Here is a 16939-nt window from a genome sequence, read left to right on the forward strand (position 1 = left end):
CCCACAAACGAGTAAGTAAATGAGGGGCCTGCTCAAGTGTATGCCAAACCACAGCTTACCATTTCAAGAATGAGATTCAGGCTCACACGCTGCCTCCTCCCCTCAGGATTTTGCTAGTGATAAACCTGTTTCGAACAGCCAGACTAAAGTCCATGCTGGCCTACAAACTGTGCCTTCATCCTCATTTGCAAGCAAGCACAAATAATAATTTTCTTGGCTGGCTCAAGTTCAAAAAACAGTTTTACTTCCTGAGACTTCTAAGCCCTTTTTTAAAGGGAAATGGAAAGAAGATGGGTACGTACAATCCTGATGGGTCTCTAAAGCGTTCTCAAGCTTCTCCTTAATCTTCTGCAAGTTTCGGACCTGCTCGGCGTAATCTTGGGGGAAGGAGGCAGCAGCACCAACCAGAGATAGGCAGACAGGAGGGGGAAAACCAGGGGGAGGGGAGGAAAAAAACCTGGTGAGTGAAGAGGAACAATGATTTCCTTTGTGTGAAAATCATTTCTGTTAAGGAAGGTGAGGCAAATGGCCACACCTCAACACCAGGCAAAACAAAATACTGCTACTGCACATGAAGTATGAAGAAGAGGTACAGACAGAAGGAAACAGTTAGAATTTTGCTAGGAACAAGGAATCAAACATTGCTGAAAGGGCAGGGCAAGTTACCAAGACGAGCAGAGTGGCTCCAGCTGGCCATTCCTTTCTCGGTAGCCCCATAGTATTGTTGCACAGAGTATGGGTAAACCCAGACCTTGATGCTCTATAAAATCACACATACACCATCCCCGCTGGCTCAAAGTATGGAAGCAGTTTTATCATCATGTTAGAAGAGCAATGGTCATTTTTGACTGCCTATCCAAGTGCAGACAGAGGAAGGATTAATGGAGTCTTACAGCAGTGCACTACAGAAGTGTAATTAAAAACAGGAAGGGCTTTTTTTTTGCAGGGTGGGAGTGCTGTCCACTCTAGCAATGGATAAGGGACATTTTTCAGCTTGAGGGCTGCATTCCTTTGTTGCAGGGGGGTGGTGAGACATGCCAGTGGTGGGCAGGGCTAGAAGCAAAAGTGGGGGAAAGCAATGGATGTGACTCTTTTGTATACCAGGTTACTTTTTGGCCACATAAATATCAGAGGATCTCTGCACATACATAAATCCCTTTCCACCCTCTATTTAGACAAGCAAGAGGCATGATGACCTCCAAGGACACATTTGGGCCATGTTAAGGACAGTGTGGAGCAGGCCATTGAGAGACATGGCCTGGACAGAGTCCAGAGGCCTGGATAAATAGGCCTAGAGGGCTACTTCTGGCTCACCCTGTACTCTGAACAGTACTTTGAACAGTTACGACTTCTGAATGTTGTCTATACAGCAGGGAGCACCTGTGTTCTTAGGCTAGCCCCTCACCCCCAACATGGCACCTACCAGACAGCTTGACTTCCAGCTTCCGGATTTGTTCATTCCTCCTGAAGAGCTGAGATGAGAGGTCCTCCCTGGAGCTGCTTCCATCTGAGGGCTTGGTGGATTAAGAGATATATAGTAGGAATACTCACTTTTTAAAATTCAGAAATGAACAGTCCAACACACTTGTCCATTTCAGCAACAGCAACAAAAAAGAGCCTGCCCACAGGGAGCAGGGGAAGAGATGAGAGGAGAATGGCACTTTGCTGCAGTTTTTACATCATGCTGAAGTTTTTAAAGCATGGGCAATGTTTTGTCCCTTCCACTAGCAAAAATGGTGCTCTCAATTCTTCTGTTATGATTAGATAATGGCACACTAGCTGGACAGGCTCATTCCTCTCAACTCAGCATTGGTCTTCCTCCATCTTCATGCGGTGCTAGTGAATTTTGCCTTTTTATGCTAAGTTGCATAGAAGTTGTCATACTGGCTGCTAGATACTCTTGCCAACACAGAAGTGAACCCCACATCACTCACCAGCCAACATCACACACTTGTCAGAGTTACATCAGGTAACCGACAGGTTGACATACTGCATATTGAAAATTTGGCATGGTAAATAGATGCTGGATTCAGCTCACACTATCAGTGCTACCACCTGGCGCACTTCCTCCATTTCTTCTCCTGGACAAAAGGAATTGGTACTACGACATTCAAGAGGACCAAACCACACCAAAAAAAGATTCATAACATACACAACAATGCTTACAAAAACATTGCTTTTGTATTTTGTAGACTTCAACATAAAATTGAACAAATCAACACATAGTTGTCTTAAAAAACTAGATAGCAAAACTTAGCATTTGGCACTTACAAAGTCATCCCCAGAATCTGCTCCTACAGATGTAATGGACTCCTTGCTGACCGATCTGGGCATTCTGGGCACCCCTCCTGGCCGCGGAGAAGTAGCTGCCTCTGCCGCAATCCTCTTCTTTAGGTTTGCAAACATTTTCAAGAGCCAGACAAGCCCTCAAAGGCAGGATCACCCCAGTTCAGACAGTCAAGGCACAAGCACACAGCAGTCTGTGCCTGATGTATCTTCCATCCAATCAGTTCCTCTCCCTCAAGGGGCTCATTGCCCAGTGCTGTTTCAAAATTAAGGGGGGGGGCATTTGTAATGACCAAATCTGACAATACAGTTCAGTGAACACAGATTAGGCAATCTGCAAGAATTAGTTCAAGATCAAAATCTATGCTTAGAACAATTTTGAACTCCTTGAATTCTAAACCTACATTGCTCTCCAACTCTCCCCAACCTCAATGCAAGCCAAAGTACTGCAACAGATACAATACTAGTCAAATCTAAAAACAAAATTGTAACTAACGTTTTTGAAGCTACTGTCACTAGGAACCACATATGCACTCAGGTTTCAGATTTTTTAACAGTCCTCCGTTCCTTCATCTTTTTCTTAAAACTAATATAAAAGATTATGTGCTTCTGAGTAATGTTTTACAATATTTACAAGTGTCCCAATAAAAATAAACTCCATAAGGCTCTGAAGTTGACTGTAAAATTTAAACCACAAGATGTGCCCTTGATTGATGGGCTCAAGCTATCAAGACAGAATGAGACACATCACTAAAAACATCATTAGAAATTCCAGCCCATACCAATACTTGGCTCTTCTGATTTTGTTGGCTTCAAGTATGTTGGAAGTCACAGGGACCCTACCAGTGACATGCACCATATGCAGGAGGCACAACACAGGTTGCAACATCAAAGCAGAACCCCAATGCAAGATAAAAGAACTCAAGAAGAGGTCTCACTGAAGCCACATGAAGAGGAATTACCATCTCCTGGCTCGGCCTCTCTGTCTACCTAACACCATCTCCCTGAGCAACCATGAATTATTCATTGGATTTCCTGACAGCCCTGCAGGAGCTATAGGACACCTAACACCACCTGTCCAACATGCTGACCTTGAAAGTACTTCATGAACATTGCAGGCTGATTTGTGATAGTAACTTCAGCCTCCCCACATATTTAACTCTGCCTCTCACTACCAAACCGCATGATGACACCCTCAACTTGCACCAAAAGGATAACTTACAGGATCCACTCTGAACCAACACTTAGCAAGAGGTGCCACAACTTGTGTGCCCAGAAATCACAATCACCAACCAGGAAGCACTCTTCTCTAGTTCTAGAAGCAGGTGGGATGGTGGCAGCAAATGACTAATGGCAAGCAATATTAATAAATTATGCCTAGACTTTTCATCTTTTCTAATGCAATTTCTAAGTTAATGTTTGAAAAGCATTTTTAACTTACAAATGCCTGTTATTTACATATGGTTGAGAACATAGCCAGAGGCACTCTTTATTTATACATTCTGGCTCTGAGAGATCATATTTGGCCCCAGGTATGATGCTCTTTGAATTTCTTGCCATATTCAATTTCCCACCAACTCACATTAGACTAATGTCAATGCACTCCCCACCATCACCTGCTACTGAAGGGGTGGGGAAAGTCAAATTTGGCCTGTGGGATCATTTTAAGACAAGCCATACTCACACTATATGTCAGGCACACAGATCTGTTCTCTCCAGTATAAGCACTAAGTGCTAAGACAGGAGATAAGGGATCTCTTATCACTGATCCTAGTGCTAAGCACCACAGTAATTATTACTGTTTTTACCCCTTATCAGTTGCTTATTGCAGTAGAGGCAAACCCCCTTAGGAGCAGCTACAATGTCTTATATTCTTTCTACAGTAAAGACTGTTGTCTGGGACTGGGCATATGAAACATCTTTTGACAATCTTTCAGACACAACTCAACGTGCTGGTGTTAGTTTAAAATTCTAACACAGCTACCTTAATGATTTTCTGCTATATATGGACCTGTCCAAACACTAAGGTAATCTTAAGAAGACTTTCTTTGGATTCCACTTGTTAGAAGTGAGCTGGGCTGTGACCCAAAAAAGGCCTTTTCAGCTGTGGCAATTCAACGTCCTTTCAGTGACAGGTGGAGGCTTTTAGGTTTCTTTAAAACAAAGCTTTAACTGGCTTTTTAAAACCTGGTTTGGTACTGGTGTGCTGCTCTACTCCATACTTTATCGCAACTACTGTTTTGCCAACTGGTGTGCTGCTCTACTCCTTACTTTATTGCAACTACTGTTTTGCCAACCTGGAGCTGTCCAGATGTGCTGAATTGGGAATTGCAATCCAAAACATCTGGAGGGCACCAAATTGGCAAAGGCTGCTTCTCTGCCTTATTCACTGTCCTTAAACCAGTGTTTTTCAACCTTTTTTGGGCAAAGGCACACTTGTTTCATGAAAAAAATCACGAGGCACACCACCATTAGAAAATGTTAAAAAATTTAACTCTGTGCCTATATTGACTATATATAAAGTAATTCTCTTGAATTTTTCAATTTTTCCCACGGCACACCAGGCAACATCTCACGGCACAAATAGTGTGCCACGGAACAGTGGTTGAAAAACACTGCCTTAAACTACCATTAGTTATTTTGGGACCCTTTGGAAAGAAGACAGCAAGAAGACAAAAGTTTAAATATAAAACCAAGCATCTCACGAAGCAGTGAGCAAGCAGCCCGACACAAGGCTACGAGATAATACACACATTTGAAACTGCTTTAAGCATCTTAAATGAATTTGATTCTTGCCTTCCAAAATTTGAATAACATTATCTTTAACCATTTATCTGAAGAAGTGTGCATGCACACGAAGCTCATACCAAGAACAAACTTAGTTGGTCTCTAAGGTGCTACTGGAAGGAATTTTTTATTTTATTTCATTTTACCTTTGAATAGCAAACCCCTCAGTGTTTACATTGCTACTATAATACCCATGTTCAATGCAATCCTACCCCCACCTGTATTCCAGGGGGCTTACTCACTAGTAAGTGCTCTCAGGTCTTGCTAGCAAGTTTCCCATAATGGGCATCTGACTGGCCACTATGAAAACAGAATGCTGGACTAGATGGGTATTTTGGGGTCTGACCCGAAAAGGCTCTTCTTATGCTATAAGTACATTTAAGTTTGCAAAGGGCATTATGGTATGGATGTTTCAGCTAGGAAAGATCTTGTCTGAAATTCCCACTTGATCATGAACCTCAGTGGATAACCTTTGGAACAGCTGTGATTTGTTTAGTCTAACCCAACACAAACCCTTGTTGTGTGAGCAAAATATGGAGGCATGGAAAGACTTGATGTCCCTGCTCTTGAATAAAGTACAATAAAAAAAACCAAGTAGATGATTCCTAATATAGCTTTATTACTGGATGAGAGCTTCTGAGGCATACCAGGTGTTTTCCTTTTTCTGCAGTGCCCAAACAATGTTGCTAGCATCAAAATGCTAGCGTGTACCCCATCACTCCCCCCATAATTAAATCTGGATTTATTCTTTTCAGGGTCCTTGGTCCTTTTATAGGCAATAAATATGGTAAATGAGTGGGGAAGAAGAAGGCTCTTAATAGCCGCGCCAAACCTTCCCAATTTACCGTATTTACCGTCTCACCTTTCTTTCCAACACTACCACCACCCTCCAGAAAACAAAACAAAAACCCACCCCAGCGACCACAATATACTGACATTTCATGAACCCTTTAAACTCCAAGGAAAAGAAAAGGCGGAACATAAAACCCCTTCTCTTAACTCACCGGCTGGTTCCTGACAGAACCGACGCCTCAACAAACTCAGCCGGACCCGGAAACACGGTCACCACCGGCTGGCGGAAGTGACGTAGAAGGAAGAGGCTAGGGACGCATGCGCAGAAAGAGGTGTTTGTTTATTTCTTTTTTGTGTGTGTGTAGCGAAGGAGACGGTATAAGGTTGGAGGGCGTGACCCTCTTCACTTCGGAGGTGTGGCTAAAGAAGGGGCCCCACCCCTCGCGTGACTGAAAAAAGGCGGATAAGAAAAAATGGAGCCGGTACTTGCGTCACGCGTCGCGCCCCTCCCACTTTCGCCTCAGGACGACGTTCGAGGAGGCGGGACAGAGCGTGAGGCAAAGTATTCTGGGAACTGTGGTTGGTCTTCACAGACCTACAATTCCAATAGCACCCTTAGCAAACTACTGTTCCCAATAAATGTGATTTAAATGGGAGGCGTGTACGCAGCCAGTACAGAAAATGAAAGAAGCACCTTTTTGTTCTTTGCTGTTACCTGTTATATAACAAATAATATTTATTTTTAATAAAGAGGTAGCTGTCTACACTTAGGTAAACTCGCTTCAAGTCTGCAAAAGCAAACTGTGACTTTTTTTATTGCTGCCCTTTGTGAGGAAAAATTAAATGCTGATTTGTTTTTTGTGAAAGGGCTAATACATTTTTATATGGTTATTATCTCTTTCACCTGTATACAATTTTGTCGTTCCCAACTTGGATTCCAAATATTCAATGAGCATCAGGTTATAAACACTCCAGATAAATATAATAAATTTGGAGCGAATCCCCCAAAAGGGGTAGTCAACCTGTGGCAATACAGCTGCTGTTGTGCTACATTGTCACTGGGGTCCCAACTCCCATAATCCCCAAGGACTACAAGCAACATCTGGAGGGCTACAAGTTTATTATCCCTCACACCTCAACACCTTTCCCATGTAACACTAGGTGTCTTCCCCGTTTCTAAATATAAAATTCACTGCTGAGGGCATTACACCATATATTTAAATCACATAGCTCCCCCACCCCATTAATCCTGGGAACTGTAGTTTACTCATAACAGAGCTACCATTCCCAGCACCCCTAACAAATGAGTTCATTAGGAGAATCCATATGCTTTAAATGTACATCACACAGGAGGCCGCCTTATACCAAGTCAGATGCCATGGCCCATCTAATTTATTGCATACCCTCCAACATTTCTCCAATGAAAATAGGGACGTCCTCTTTAGTGAGACTAGAGATGTATTTTTATAAAGGATATTTTTCTTCAGTCAAAGGTGCTCTTTAAATGTCCACATTTCAGATGAACAGGGTGTGTTTTATAATCTGATGCTTTATGCATCTGCTTTCAGCTGCTCAGCTGCACAAATGCAAGCTCCAGAGCTGGGTTTTAGCAACCTCATCAGGATCTCAGGCACTCATCAACTTGATTTCCAGCTCCTTTTGCTGGCTGAGCTGCTTTTTATAGATCAGCAGTTGCAAAAGTCTCATGTCTCCCTCCCCTCTCCCACCACCACCTCCAACCTTTCTAAAATCAATAAAACTGCCTCTTTTGTGCTGGTTCATGGGATGTTTCGCCTTACATGTTAATCTACAGTGGCAGAGTCAATTTGCCTGCTTTAAAAAAACCCAGAAGGGGTGTTTCTTATGAAACCCTTGGCAAAGATCCATAGCCATACTTGTTACAATTGCTCATCAGAAGATCCTTGCAGATGGATAATTATATATTTTGTGATTTTGTGTTCTAGTTTTGTTCTGTGAACTGCCCTGAAACCTCCAGGGATAGGGTGGAATATAAATAAAATAAAATAAATAAATAACAAAGCATTTCTCTCATAACACCAGAACTCTTCTTCAGGCAGCACATACCGGTAGTTAAAACTGTGGAACTCACTGCCACAGGAGGCAGTGATAGCCACCAACTTGGAGAGCTTCCAACTTCTCCTGGTTGAAGTGAAGAGAGTTTTGAGGGCTGGGACATTTGCAGGGAAACAAAAATGCTTGTTTATAAAGCTGTTGTACTACCAACCTTACTGTATGCTTGTGAAACATGGACCACTTATAAATGCCATCTCCAACTCCTTGAAAGATTCCGTCAATGGTGTCTCTGAAAAATTTTACACATCACTTGGGAAGACAGGCGAATTAATGCCAGTGTACTAGAAGAAGCAAAGATCACCAGTGCCAAAGCAATGATTCTTCAGCATCAACTTCGTTGGAATGGTCATATTGTGTGGATGCCTGATTATTGTCTTCCAAAGCAACTACTCTATTCTGAATTTAAAAATAGAAAGCGTAATACTGGTGCTCAACAAAAGAGGTTTAAAGACTCTCTCAAGGCAAATCTTTAAAAAGTTGTATAAACACCAACAACTGGGAAACACTGGCCTGCGAGTGCTCCAATTGGAGAACAGCCTTCACCAATGGTGTCATAGACTTTGAAGAAGCTCAAACTCAGGACAAAAGAGAGAAACATGCTAAGAGGAAGGAACATTTGGCAAATCCTCATTGTGATAAACTCCCACCCGGAAACCTATGTCCCCACTGTGGAAGGACATGTGGATCCAGAATTGGCCTCCATAGTCACTTACGGACCGTATTCATGGAAGAATCTTACTTGGCTACGAGTGATCGCCAAAGAAGAAGGTGGTGGGACCCCAGGACTAGGTCAGAGACAACGTGCTGGGGAGGAGTCTCAAGGAAGAATTCTCAACCAAGCATCTCTTTTTCTTTTATTTATTTATTTTAAAATCTTATTTATTTATTTTTTACAAAAAAAACCACCTTAAGAAATATTAACATAAATTTTAAGTTACTTTATGCATTTTCTTCCCATCCTCTCCTTCCATGGTTTCCATATTTACCCTTATTTAATTTAAAAAATTGATAAAAGAATTTCAATTATAAAGAAATAAAGTGATACCAAGTAAAAAGGTGGGAGTGAGGGGGGGGAGAACAATGATGCATATAAAAAGAAAGAAAATGATATTTAAAAATGCAATATAATATACTCGCACACATTCTTACATAAATTGATAAAGTGTTATTTACCCTTGAATGCGGCATATTTCACCCATTCATATATCTGTTTTAACCTCCTCTCTTTTTAAAGCCTGATAGTACCCTCCTAAGATCAAGGAGTTCCTTATATGTGCCCCAGTTCTTGTTCACATTTAATTTCTTGACTGGCCCTGCTTCATTGGGGGATCATGAGGACCTTCTTTCTAGGACATTTTTCAGTCTTGCCCAAACACAACAACAACAATTATTATTTATTTGTACCCCACCCAGCTGGCTGGGTTTCCCCAGCCACTCTGGGTGGCTTCCAACAAAAGATTAAAAATACATTAAAATGTCAGACATTAAAAAGTTCCCTAAACGACAGTATATAAGTTCTTCTGTAGTACACGGCTGAGGAAGCTGTTGCTAATACTTCAAGTCCTGCTTGCGTTTTCACCTCACAGTAGTAACTCTTTAAATACTCAGCAAAAAGTGTCTAATCCCCAAAGTCACCGTAAGGGTGTGGGTCGAGGTTGCAGACGGCATCTTTGCTGAGCCTCCTTTCCCGGCAGATGACATTCTTGTGTGGGTCTTCTTGTTTTCAGAGGCCTCCTCCCAGGCTCCAGTCGATAGGCCGCCATTTTCCAGTGTGGACTCATCGTTTCATGCAGGAAAGACAGAAAGGAGGTTCTGTTAGAAGGGTACTGAATATCAGTAATGTCAGACCCTCTTGTTGCCCCAGAAATTATCACCGCTGTTGGTGAATAAATTATAAAAAGGAGGCTCTTTATAACAGAGAAATGGAACCAAACTACTGCTGGAGGGTTGCCTGCTCCCCCCATTCAAGAGGACTGCAGAGAGTCCTGGAAGGACCAGGACCCTGGGCAGGCAGGCAGCATTGGCGACACCTGCTGCCCTAGCTAGGCATACATAACTACTGTATATACTTGAGTATAAGCCGACCCAAATATAAGCCGAGGCACCTAATTTTCCTACAAAAAACTGGCAAAGCTTATTGACTTGAGTATAAGCCAGGTGTGCGTGTGCGTATGCCGGCGGCGGGGGAGGAGGAAGGAGCAGCTCAAAAGGATCCATTTCGGGCTGCTCCCTCCTCCTCTGCCTCCGCCTTTGCTGCTTTGGGGGCTCCTGTGCAGGTGGGCAGTGGCGGTGGTGGGCAGTGGCGGTGGTGGCTTGTCCCTCACCCGCCTCTCTAAAGGGGCAGGCATAGGAGCCGCGACTGGTAGAGGCGCAGCACCTCTCCCAAACACAGCTCCTGTGCCTGCCCCTTGTGAGAGGCAGGCGGCCGCAGAGAGGAGTGGCGAGAAAGGGCCGCTTGTCCCTCGCCCACTGCTGTCAAGAGCAGGCATAGAAGCCGCTGCCCGCCTCACTGGAGTATAAGCCGAGGGCGGCCTTTTCAGCACAAAAAATGTGCTGAAAAACTTGGCTTATACTCGAATATATAGGGTAACCTCTACTGGATTGTTGGGAAGATGAAATGGGATAACCCTGTGCAAAGCTGCAAACAAAGCAAAGTGACCTTACCAGATGCTTAGCTGCCGGGTGGAGTACAAAGTGGAGGCCAAAGCTTTTGGGATGTGCCCACCACTTGACTTGTGGGGCTAGATGGCAAAGAGCCCTCCTTGTGGCCTCAAGAAGAGAAGAGGGTTAGAAGTCAAGGAAAACTCAGAAATGAGCTCTTCAACAGATTTCACCTTCCAGTGGCAGCTCTAGGGTGAAAGCGATCAGCCCCTTCCTGTTTGCTCCTTATCCTCTTCTCCTGTTCCTTTTTCCTTTGGTTTCACCTATGTTTGACAGCCAGTAAGCCATTAATTTGGATTGCAAATGCTTGTGAGAAGCTCAGTGATCCATGCCTGAGATCCAGAGCTGGACCAACAATCCAAAATGGTTTGGCTGCAAGATGGAAATGGAAAATGGGATGATGGAGGAGGAACATAGTACAAATTAGTTGTCCTGCAAAAGCTAGACAATCTATGAAGCTCCTGAGAACAATCTCTCCCTCCTATTGAGGAAGTCAACATTGTTGGCCCTCACCCTGGCCATCTCATCCTCATCTTTGAAGTGAATGGCAATGACCAGTTCTGAAATGGCTCCTGTAGTTGTTCTGGGAAGCAATTGGTCTCTAGCCCTGCCCCGAAGCAGCCCTAGCTGTTCAATGGCTGCTGGACCCTGAGGAGCTTGGCAAGCCAGATTCACCAGGTCAGGACGGAATTGCAGAAGGCCTTCTGTTGAGGCTAGAAAGGGCTTTTTAATTGCTTTAGCAGAATGGTTTCACAGAATTCATATACTGCCTGATGCTAAAAACCAACCCAGCTCTCAGAGCAGTAAACAATGTCTTGATACATTGTCATGCAGAACCCCATGAACAGAGGGACTGTTCATCTTTCAACAAAATTATTTCGTGGTTTAAAGATCCTATTCTGAATAAAGAATGCCTAGGACCATTCCTCCTTAACAGTGTATTATGTAATGTGCAATCCAGAAAGCAGTTGTTCCATAATACTCATATGGGCAGCCAGACCTCAGTAGCTTACAGCCAGCATCTTCAAGGTACTAAAGAAATACTTTTTTCAAAGACCTGAAAGGCCCAACAGTTTTTCTTTTAGCACAGACTTGTGCTTGACTGTGATTAGAATCTAAATCCTTCTCGCGCCCTCCCTCTAAGCATCACTTGCCATGTCAGAGTCCAAAACAGGATATCCCTCTGAGTCTGAGCTTCAGGATTTGTAGGTGATCATGTGAGCAGGTAGTCCAGTGCTTCCTTACAGGGATAGACCCACATATTGTAGATAAGCAACTCAAGAGACCCAAAGAGAAAGAAACTCTTTGGTGATGAGATGGGATACTTTCCTTGTCCCCACAAAGCACTTTTCTGATGGAGGTTTAGATGGGTTCTCGTTTTATTCACCATTTGTACTCTTACTTACAGATGGAGAGTTGGATCCAGCTATATTATGCGCTGAGCAAACCCACTGAAATTAATGTACCTAAGTTCATCATGTACATCAAATCCAATTGGTCTACTGTGAAGAGAACTAAAACTGGAGACAATCTGGATCCTTGACATAAGCCACAGAATATTTAAGGTAAATGATTGCTCCAAGTATATAATAGGGATGAGGTCCAAATTCCGAACCCCCAATGGAGTTGCCGTCTAAATTGGGGAGGGCGGATGCTATGTATTCAGTGGTCTGTGTTTGCCTGAGCTTGAGTCTGGACTAAGGATTCTGAGCTCCTGTGTTCTGATTCGATACATGATGTCCAATCACAGAGCATTTCAGGATTTGGGCCTCTGCCATTGGCCCTTGAACTCTGAGTCATGATTCGCAGTTTGGAAGTTTAAACAGCCAATCATGTTGGGAGTGAGAATGGCCCAGGCTTTCAGAAATGTATATAAGCAGTTGCTTTGCCCCTGTTTTGCTGTTATGTAGTTCAATAAAGGTTTTTGCTGTTATCACTGTGTCTTGCCTCGTGGGAACTCACCTACACTTCACTGGTGACAAAGGTGGGGTGTAAAGCTAGGTATGCAGCCCTGGCTAGCTTCCACAAGCTGAAACCACTGCTGGAAAACTGTCGCCTCAGCTGAGCTGCAATCACTGACAGCAGCCACAAGGCAGATCACACAGAACAGATGTCATGGCCACCCAGGGCCACATCAAGGAATTTGACACCATGATTCCAGGGAAATGGGACTCCTATGCCACCCGGCTTGAGTTCTTCCTTGCAACCAATAACGTGACTGACTCCAAACTGATGCGGGCTATGCTGTTCAGTGTGTGTGGGCCTGCAACATTTGAGATTGCCCAGGCTCCGGTGGCCCCAGCCAAACTGAGCGATACAACGTTCGATGCAATAATGCTGAAGCTGAGGACCCACTTCGCTCCCCAGTCATCAGAGATTGCCTGCTGGCATGCCTTCTACAAATAAGACCAGGCCTCAAGTGAATCCATTGCTGCCTTTGTTGCGGCTTTGGCAGACTGCCTCCCACTGCAACTTCAGCAACTGCCATTCGCCCTGAAACCCACGATTGATGCACAGCTAGATCACCTCATCGAACAAGGGGTCTTGACCCAGTCCTGCATGTTCAGTGGGAGACCCCAATTGTCACTCCCCTTAAGGCAAATGGGGATGTGAGGATCTGCGCTGACTACAAGTGGACCCTCAACAGGGCCCTGCAGCAGCATGCGTATCCTGTTCCAGTTGTGAGTCATCTCCTTGCATCGCTGGCTGGTGGAAAAGACTTTGCAAAGCTTGACTTGGCCCAGGCATACCAACAACTCCTGGTCGTTGAGGCTACCTCTGAGGCACAATCGTGACCTACCGCGGGGCTTTCTGCATCAAGAGACTACAGTTTGGTGTCAGTGTGGCCCCAGACCTCTTCGAAAACCTCATGGAAGATGTCCTGAAAGACCTCCTGGGTGTCATTCCTTATTTTGATGCCGTCCTCATCACAGGGGAGTCCAAGGCAGAACTTGCGGCCCGTCTTTGAGAAGTCCTGTGCCGTTTCCAAGACACCAGCCTTAAGGTGAAGAAAGAAAAATGCCAGCTGGGGGTGCCCAAAGTTGAGTTCCTTGGGTTCCTGGTTGATGCTGACAGCACCCACCCCACACTGGCAAAGGTCAAGGCCATCCAAAGTGCTGCACCACCACGCTCAAAACAAGAGCTGCAGTCCTTCCTGGGCCTGCTGAACTACTACCACTCCTTTCTTCCCCATAAGGCAGCAATAGCAGAGCCCTTGCACTGGCTATTAGACAAGAAAGCCCCTTGGAACTGGGGCCATGCTCAGGATGCTGCTTTCAATGCTGTCAAACACCTGCTCTCCTCTGACAGTGTCATTACCCATTTTGATGAGACCAAGCCCGTTGTGCTTGCCTCTGATGCTTCCCCATATGGAATCAGCATGGTCCTCAGCCACCAGTTGCTGGATGGGTGGGAGGCCCCCACTGCATTCTACTGCAGGACCTTGTCATCTATGGAACACAATTATGCCCAGATTGACAAGGAGGTGCTGGCTATTGTGGCAGGAGCCACTTCACTATCGGGACTGACTACAAACCTCTGCTGGGCTTTGTCGCTCCTGATCAGCAGATGCCCCAGATCCAGTCCCTGAGGATGCTAAGGTGGTCCATCTTTCTCAACGCATATGACTACGTGCTGCACGACCATCCTTGTAGGAAACTGGGCCACACAGATGCCCTAAGCTGCCTGTCATTGGCAGACATTGACACCGACCAATCCCCAGCCCATGGTATGATGCTACTGCAGACTCTGCCCCAGCCACCACTCCATGCCACAGATGTCACCACGCACTTGGCAAAGGATTGCATCATCTCCCGCATCTTCAACTGGGTGTGGAGGGGGTGGCCAGCGAGTCGCCTTGATGCATTTGTCCCTGGCAACATGAACTGTCAGTCCACAAGGGATGCCTGCTATGGAGAAACTGGGTCATGATCCCTGCTAAGCTGCAGACCAGAGTGCTGGAGGCTTTCCATGTGAGTCACCCAGGCATTGTCTGCATGACAGCTTTGGCCAGGAGCTATGTCTGGTGGCCAGGCATTGATGCAGCAGTACAAGAGTGGGTGCAGCACTACCAGACCTGCCAAGAGTCCCGACTGGCCATGCCCAAGGCCCCGATTCAACAGTGGGAGATGACACCCACACCGTGGTCAAGACTCCACATTGATTTCGCTGGCCCATTCCCAGGTCAGACGTTCCTGATCATTATGGACTCTTTCTCAAAGTGGCTTAAGGTGATGCCAGTCTCAACAATGACATCCAGGGTCGTCATCCGGGCCCTGTGATGGGTCTTCACCACACATGACCTGCCAGACACCATCATCTTCAACAATGGCCAAAACACCAAAAACCTGTGGGAATATGTTTTGTAAGTGCCCTAATTAACCAGGTGCATTTGTGGTTATTTATGTTTATTTATGCTTGTTTATGTTTACTTGACGATATCCTTCCACCTTGGAAGGAAGGGTAAAAAGGGGATCCGACAGGCAACTTGCTGTCTGGATCCCTCCACGGGTAAAAAAGGCTCCAACTTTAAATAAGGTAACGGTCGTTAGTCTTCTTCCCGCCTAAACTTAGCCCGGTAACAGGTCTGTAATTGGTTGTTATGCTTGTTATGACGTTGGTTGATATTCTAATAAATAGTGGCCGCTCCCTGTTTGTGGTGTGAAGAAAGTGCGGAGAAAGCGCAAGGCAAGCCGAATAAGAACATCGTTGCGTGGCAAGCACTGATAGAAAGAGAAACTGAAACCAACCACACAGGGTAGCGGTAGGCTTCTTCACCAGACTGCAGTCTCCGTTGTCTTTATTTCATTTTCGTTTTTACTTCAAAACCTTTTATTTGGCCGTTAGTTTTTGGCCGCCTTTTAGTTTAGTTCTTCTTATTTTCTGGACCATTTTGGAACTCACAGACGCTCGCAGAAGACTCACGAGGCATCCACCATCCGAACTCACAAGCTCAACCTTCAGATTCCAGCCAGCGGACCCTTTTTTCATGGCGCGGTGGGAGCAGGGCTCCAGAATTATCGGCCATCCCATCCGCAGGCTGGCCCCATAGCTGGTGCCCAAAAGGCATCGGCTACCCCGACAAAAACCAAACTGGAAAACCACATTTACAAGGCTCCCCCAGAAGTTTATATTTCCAGAAACTATGAATTATGCAGATCTGCCTTGACATGCAAACAGAATCAAATTCCTTCCTCATCCTTTCTCCCTAGTAGCCACCTGAAGGATAGTCTCCCTTGGAAAACCAAGCTGGACCAGAAAACCACAGAAGCTGAAGGGACTCCATTTGCCCCTTTGTGATGCACTACTCACTTGAGGAATTCCTGGGCATGCAGGAAGCTGACAGCTAGCAGTAGCTGTGGAAAGTGATGGCACACAGATACCTTGTATTCATCCATCCTGAGGATGGCGTGCAACAGGCTGGTCAGGTGTTGCTGGAAGAGAGGTGCAAGTCACTTTCCCTGCTTTTCTGCAGAATACAGAAACCCCTTGATACTACAATGGGAGAAGCTAGAAAGCAGGGGATTCGTCCTTACCACAGTGGTGGCAGACTCTTCCAAGGGGTTCTGATGCAGTTGCTCTGCCATCAGATGGAGTTGTTGATGTTGGTCAGCCAAAACCTCCTGCCATATTCTCTTGCAGGCACAGTGACAGTCAGATCTCTTGGCTCAGGGATGGCACATTATTGCATGGAGGGGACCATTTGGTTCTCTGGGCAGTGGTGCAGGGGCCAGAAAGGTGCTTTGCCTCAAAACCTGACCCCTCCACAGGTGGTCCGGCTCCATCAGGAACTCTACTACTTGCTGCTATGCTACAGAGGGAGGAAATGGCTTGGTCTTTCCTGGTCTCCTGCACCAGGATGCCTCTGTGATCTGGATCAGCCCCTCTGTGCTGCTGCATCTCTGCAGATGGCAAAAAGAGAGGGGAAACCTGTGCCAATCTCAACCCTTGCTGCCTAGCCTAGAGGACAGAGGCCTGTCCCTGCCTTCTCGGCTTCTGCTCTGTTGCTCTTCCTGTTAAAAGGACCTAATCTTGGCTATGGTACCACAACACGAGCCCTCCAGATCCTCGGTCTGTTGCCATGAGGCAGCAAATCAGCTGGGAATCCAGAGGGTGGAAGACACTATGGGGAGCAGGTTCTCCAGCTGGCTGGCCTCCCCCCTTGGGGAGAGAGTTACTTTCTGAGCAAGCCCTGCAGATTCCCAACATCTCTCTTAGGCTGGTAGAAGCTTGAGTGCCCCATACACGAAAGGAAATTAGAGGAGGTATTCAATCACTTTCTCCAGGTGATGATAAGGTAAGATGGAGAAAGTGCAGATGA

The 16939-nt window shown here is 45.4% G+C and overlaps 1 protein-coding gene and 1 pseudogene across 8 annotated transcripts in view; one reads left to right on the forward strand and one right to left on the reverse strand.

Annotated features, from left to right (window-relative positions):
- The window catches only part of GOLGA1 (golgin A1), a 35540-nt gene extending 29379 nt beyond the window's left edge, over positions 1-6161 (reverse strand). For 5 of the 8 annotated variants that reach the window (XM_033138038.1, XM_033138037.1, XM_033138034.1 and 2 more), the window contains exons 1-4: positions 6078-6161; positions 2272-2542; positions 1424-1514; positions 303-377 (exon numbers count right to left, since the gene is read on the reverse strand). In XM_033138038.1, the coding sequence (XP_032993929.1) occupies positions 303-377; positions 1424-1514; positions 2272-2406 (301 nt within the window). In that variant the 5' untranslated portion in view covers positions 2407-2542; positions 6078-6161. Of the gene's footprint in view, positions 1-302; positions 378-1423; positions 1515-2271; positions 2543-6077 lie in introns of those variants that run through there. The other 3 variants (XM_033138040.1, XM_033138035.1, XM_033138039.1) reach the window with 2 other exon arrangements.
- A 6574-nt stretch (positions 6162-12735) lies between these two features.
- Positions 12736-14987, forward strand: LOC117040443 (annotated as a pseudogene).
- Positions 14988-16939: the final 1952 nt, after the last annotated feature.

This window comes from Lacerta agilis, chromosome Z, assembly GCF_009819535.1.
Source record: "Lacerta agilis isolate rLacAgi1 chromosome Z, rLacAgi1.pri, whole genome shotgun sequence".
Taxonomy (NCBI): domain Eukaryota; kingdom Metazoa; phylum Chordata; class Lepidosauria; order Squamata; family Lacertidae; genus Lacerta; species Lacerta agilis.